Here is a 2,812-nt window from a genome sequence, read left to right as displayed (position 1 = left end):
GTGTGTGTGTGTGTGTGTGTGTGTGTGTGTGTTTATAAGTAGTTTTAAACCTGATCCACAAAACAGCATAACAGTAAAAGAAGAACTGATTGCATTACAGTCAGTGTGGGAGCAGCGGCTTCGCTCATGCGCGATTCATTTGCAGTTCGGATGCACAGGTGTGAACATCTCCTGCCCTGATAGCAGCTGGGGGAGGACTATCCTCCGCCTGTGAGCGCTTTGGCACGGGCGAGGTTCCCACGGCAGCACCCGCTGCTTGTTGAGAGTAAGAGCGATACGCGCTTTCACGTCAAAAAGTCGTCATAAATAAGTCTCCAATAACACCAGAAAAAGTCGCCAGATTTGTCGCTAGTCGCTTATTAGAAAAAAAGTCACTAAGGGGGTCTGAAAAGTTGCTAAATATAGCGACAAAGTCGCTAAGCTGGCAACACTGGTAACTACTGCCCCTCCCCCCTCTTCCCAGCGCAAAGCACAAGGCTAGCATGTGGAGTGAAGCGGAAAAAAGTGGAGAGAGGGTGAGAGAAAGGAGAAAAAAAAACAACCACGGCTTGCGATAAGGAGCCGGCTTGTGTCGTTCACGAGCCATTTCGTTTGCGATCGACACATCACTACTAGTGATGGTAAATTTGATTCTTGTTACTGAATCGGATTTAATGAGTCACTCACCAAAGTGAATCGGGTTTTTGAGCCTATTGATTCACTGAGTCAGTTGACCAGAGAGTGCAAAAAATGTACATTTTCACTCAAACTTAATTTGTTTCTCTTTTCATGTAAATCCTACTGCTAAGATGAATGATTCTAAAAGAAAACAACTATTTTATAGAGCAAAAAAGAGCAAAAACATTTCTAAAATTAAGCAATTTCCTATTAAAATTGCTTAATAAACATTTATTTTGTTTATGGTAAATGGTAAATGGCCTGTATTTATATAGCGCTTTACTAGTCCCTAAGGACCCCAAAGCGCTTTACATATCCAGTCATCCACCCATTCACACACACATTCACACACTGGTGATGGCAAGCTACATTGTAGCCACAGCCACCCTGGGGCGCACTGACAGAGGCGACAGAGGTTTATTTTTATTTTATTAGCATTTTCCTTAAATGTGTTAAATATATATTTTCTCATCTAAATGTCCACTGAGCTGTGAGCCAGGGGGCGGTAATGCGCCTTAACATTGGTTGCCAACCAAGAAGAAGAAGAAGCTGTGAGCCAGGAGGGAGGGGGTTAGTGAGTCCTGAGTGATTCGCTTAAGCTTATGATTCAGCACAGGAAGGGAGGGGGGTAAGTAGCTCAAATGTGCTGTTAGCATGTTAGCAGAGCGATGCTACTGTGAACCGAGAAGCTATTTTCTTGATGTGAGCTTCTACTCAGGGTTTTTTCTTCCAGTTCAGAGCAGAATTTTTTTTGTTAAGATACTGGATGTTGTGTTTTTCTCCAGAATTTTAATTATAAGCTAGATACATTGCTGCTAACAGCAACAGGGATGAGTCAGTGAGTCAGTTGGGCCTGTGAATCATGATTCATGAGTCAGTAAAGTGATTCTCGAGTATTGAACGATTTGTTCATGATTCGCGCAGCACTAATCACTACTGTCCAGTCTCTGAGGTGACAGCACTGCTGTGGCTCCTACAGCTTCATGCACAGCCTGCAGAGCTGATGGAGTCTGCTCTCAGCTGCACAGCAGTGAACACCAGCAGCACCACCCGTTAGCACACAGTGCTCCCTCTGCTAACAAAGGACTGTGAGGCTTCCTGTACCAACTGACAGGATCCAGCTCTGCAGACAGATGGTAACACATCACCGCAGCACAAATAGCACAGGTCTAATATATGCACGCACGACTCGGTGTGAATGTGACCTTTAACCCTGATGACCGCAGTGTGCGGGTTGGTGTATTTCACAGTCAGTGGCTAACGTTTGGTCCTGCATGCTAACTGATAACCTTCCTGGAAGCTGAACAGCGTTTGTTTAATTCACCCTCAGCGTGACTGAAGGCTCCCACTGAACATGCTCTTTGTTCCCAGTGACCACATGTTCACCCACGTGGTGCACACACTCTTCTTTTACATGACCTCAGTCACATGTTTGTGTTTGCCTCTTACTTTGTAAAACACACATGTTGGTGTTGCAGCTGTCTCACTGTCGACTTACTTTGTACTGATTCATTAAAGATTCATCCAAGCTCTGTGGTTTCTAATAATTCTGGAAAGGTTATTGTTTGATCTGTGTTTCTGTCCTGATTATTACGAGGTTCAGTAAGTTCTCAACCAGTGTCGGTGTTGATGTTGGTGCTGTTCTCCTGAGGCGCTGTAACACTGAGTCGTTGGTCCAAGCTGTTAGAGCTGAGGATGTGTAATGTTGGTGAAACATGGAGTTTTATTCTGGTGATCTTGCTGTTTGCATGCTTGTTGTTCAATGTCTGTCCAGGGCTGAGTTTGCTCTGTGGGGCCAATAGGTTGGTCAGGAAGTAGCTCTAAGGTCCTTTAAGACTTTGTGGGATTTTGTAGTGTTTTCAATTTCATTTGTGGCAGGAAAACATAATTTTTATTAATCAACCCAGAGAATTAAACCATGTTGATGTTGGACGAGCTGGGATATTTCAAATAGGCAATTATAACTCATAATTATATTTTAATAATAGGCATTTGTTACGTAATGTGATTTATCTGATTATGTTTGTGTGTCTGAGGATGTTGGGATGACTTATAGTTTCCATTTTGTTTTTAGATTTGCTACAGAGCTGATTTTTTTTCTGTTTATGTCAGTGCGCCTCAGGATGGCTGTGGCTACAATGTAGCTTGCCATCAC

General features: G+C 43.3%; 1 protein-coding gene across 2 annotated transcripts in view; it reads left to right on the top strand.

Moving 5' to 3' along the window:
* The first annotated feature begins 1,248 nt into the window (after window positions 1-1,248).
* LOC102301032 (gastrula zinc finger protein XlCGF26.1) overlaps window positions 1,249-2,812 on the top strand; it is a 10,430-nt gene continuing 8,866 nt past the window's right edge. Inside the window, exon 1 of one of the 2 annotated variants that reach the window (XM_005951452.2) lies at window positions 1,249-1,285. Coding sequence is in view for 1 of the 2 variants with exons in the window: in XM_042216253.1 (XP_042072187.1) it covers window positions 1,791-1,793 (3 nt within the window). In the remaining variant the exon portion in view is untranslated. Of the gene's footprint in view, window positions 1,286-1,468; window positions 1,794-2,812 lie in introns of those variants that run through there. The other variant, XM_042216253.1, reaches the window with a different exon arrangement.

Source organism: Haplochromis burtoni, unplaced genomic scaffold, assembly GCF_018398535.1.
Source record: "Haplochromis burtoni strain Fernald_Lab_line unplaced genomic scaffold, NCSU_Asbu1 Contig_983, whole genome shotgun sequence".
NCBI lineage: Eukaryota > Metazoa > Chordata > Actinopteri > Cichliformes > Cichlidae > Haplochromis > Haplochromis burtoni.
The sequence above is the reverse complement of the archived record's forward strand: the minus strand, read 5'-3'. Positions and strand labels throughout refer to the sequence as shown.